The sequence below is a fragment of the Rhincodon typus genome, chromosome 38 (assembly GCF_021869965.1).
Source record: "Rhincodon typus isolate 14 chromosome 38, sRhiTyp1.1, whole genome shotgun sequence".
NCBI classification, from domain to species: Eukaryota; Metazoa; Chordata; class Chondrichthyes; order Orectolobiformes; family Rhincodontidae; genus Rhincodon; species Rhincodon typus.
The window spans coordinates 19,458,197-19,460,629 of NC_063369.1; the positions used below are offsets into that span (position 1 = coordinate 19,458,197).

At 50.9% G+C, this 2,433-nt stretch overlaps 1 protein-coding gene across 1 annotated transcript in view; it reads left to right on the top strand.

Annotated features, from left to right (window-relative positions):
* The window catches only part of LOC125487230 (zona pellucida sperm-binding protein 3-like), a 3,911-nt gene extending 2,577 nt beyond the window's left edge, over positions 1–1,334 (top strand). Inside the window, exons 6-12 of the mRNA XM_048617848.1 lie at positions 3–25; positions 117–294; positions 378–504; positions 585–673; positions 776–897; positions 974–1,108; positions 1,185–1,334. Of these exons, the coding sequence (XP_048473805.1) occupies positions 3–25; positions 117–294; positions 378–504; positions 585–673; positions 776–897; positions 974–1,108; positions 1,185–1,309 (799 nt within the window). The 3' untranslated portion in view covers positions 1,310–1,334. The remainder of the gene's footprint in view (positions 1–2; positions 26–116; positions 295–377; positions 505–584; positions 674–775; positions 898–973; positions 1,109–1,184) is intronic.
* Positions 1,335–2,433: the final 1,099 nt, after the last annotated feature.

A 2,433-nucleotide genomic window follows, 5' to 3' on the forward strand; every position in this document is an offset into this window, starting at 1 on the left:
GCATTCTCCCTGCGTCTAATGAATGGTATGTGATGGGTGGCTGGGGACGGATCTCCTGGTGTCGCTCACTGGGAGTTGCACCCATTGTCTCCAACCCCTGTCCTCTTGTACTTCAGGTGACTGGCTGACAGAGCGCACTTCCACTGTCTACTCCCTGGGAGACCTCATTCACATTGAGGCGTCTGTTTCAATGGACAACCACATGCCCCTGAAGCTGTACATTGACCGCTGTGTAGCTACACTGAGCCCAGACAAGGACTCCAGCCCCAGATACAGCATCATTGACTACAATGGGTAAGGAGCTCTTTGCTTTCTCCAGCTGCTCCTATCTCAATGGCTTCACTCCATTCACTTCATGGCCCTTTGTTCACCTGCAGTTGCCTCCTGGACAGCAAAGCTGAGGACTCCTTTTCAACCTTTGTGTTGCCGAGAGACGAGCGGGAGCCGGACAAGCTCAGGTTTGACCTGGATGCCTTCCGCTTCTATGGAGATGAGCGTTCCTTGGTAAGAGGAAGCTGCTGATTGGCTCCTCCCCATTGGGTGGGAGTCACTAAACACTAACTTGTGCTGAATGTGTCCCTCAGATTTTCATCACCTGTCACCTGAAAGTTGCTGCAGTGGATCAGGGAGATTCCAGGAACAAAGCTTGTACTTTCCAGAAGCTGCACAAGGTGTAAGTGTACACCCCCCATCCCACTGTCTCCCTGTCCCTCGGTGACGTTGTTGGGGAGAGTTGATTTCACTGTGTTGTTGATGGGCTGTTTCTCCTGTTTAGCTGGACCCCACTGGAGGAATCAAACAGTGACATTTGTGCCTGTTGCCAGGTTGGGAACTGTGGCAGCACAAGGGAGATCCTGCTTCCCTCCAGAAGAAGGAGAGACCTTGGACCTGAAGATGGTAGGTCATTGACCCTCTAGACGTTTTGGCTACAACACCCCCTCCCTGTCCCTGACTGAAATGTTTCTTCTTGCAGAGAGTGAAGCTGCATTGAAGTGGGAGGGTGAGGCCTCTCTTGGTCCCCTGCTTATTCTGGATCCTGAGCTGACCAGCCTGGCAACTAAGCCCCTGACTCCGGTTGAGCAAAGGATGCAGGAGAGGTCTCCAGGCGGTGAGTTGTCTGACTGCTAGTTTCCCTCTTTGTCCCTGTTTCCCTCAGTAACCATTGGTTTCTCCTTGTTGTGTAGGTGTGCAGTCTGAGCTGGTTGTGATGGTGGCCCTGACAGTGACAGCTGTCTCCCTGATCTCTGCTTCATTGATGGCCTTGTTCCTGTACAGGAAACACAAGCAGACTCAACTATTGTTGGAATAGTCCAATAAAGCAGTGATTCCTTGTTTCCTGTTTCTGGCAGCTCGTTTGTCTCTGCGTCCTCACATAGCAGTTGATATTCCTGGGGGATACTTTCTGAACCCTGAAGAAACCTTCCTGACTTTGTTTTTTCTGAAGGTATTGTTTGGGTTTTGCTTCTTGCAGTGACTACAGGGGCTTGTAAACAGCACAAAATGGGAAGTCCATTTCTGATGAGATCACTTCACACCATTTCCCTGTATAATGTGAACACTGGTATAAACTGTCCTGAGTTTGCTCCAATTACATCATGGGGGTGGTGTTTGTGAACAAGGACACCTTGTTGTCCAGAGTGAGTGAGATGTTGATCAGACTGACCCTCCATGCTGTCTCCCTGCGTCTTTACCCAGCCTCTGGGCATGGGTGGTATGGTGGCTCAGTGGTTAGCACTGCTGCATCACAGCACCAGGCACCTGGGTTCAAGTCACCCTCCGGTGACTGTGTGGTGTTTGCACATTATCCCTGTGTCTGTGTTTACACTGAGTGCTCAGTTTTCTCCCACAGCCCAAAGATATGCAGGTAAGGATGAATTGGCCATGTGGAGTTGCCCCAGTGTCCAGGGATGTGCAGCCGAGGTGGGTTAGCCATGGGGAATATAGGGTTACAGGGGAGGGGGTTCGGGATCGGTGTGGGTGGGCTGTGCTTTGGAGGGGTTGGGGCAGCAGTGTGGACTCGATGGGCCCATTGGGCTGCTTCCACACTGTCCCAATTGTATGGGACAAGTCAAACTGGTGAATGAGACACACTGCTTTGACTTGTCTTCTATACTTCAGCAAGAATTGCCAGTACAAACGTCGACCCTCACCTCTGAATATTTGTTTGTTTTTTCATGGGCTTTCTCCTGGGAGTTTTGGGCTGATGTCAGAGACAGATGGTCCTGACTCCAGCATCTACTGTACAAATCCCATCTAAACATGAACACAGGCTGCGGGCTCTGTTTTGGAATGTGTGGGCCTAACCACTCCTCCACCCTTCAGGCCCTCACTAACACTGGGGTCTGCAGCTGGACAATGAACATGTGCCTTCCCTCCTGCATCAAGATCAAAAATTATAACCCATTGCTGGTGACCTAATTAGAAGGATGGCCC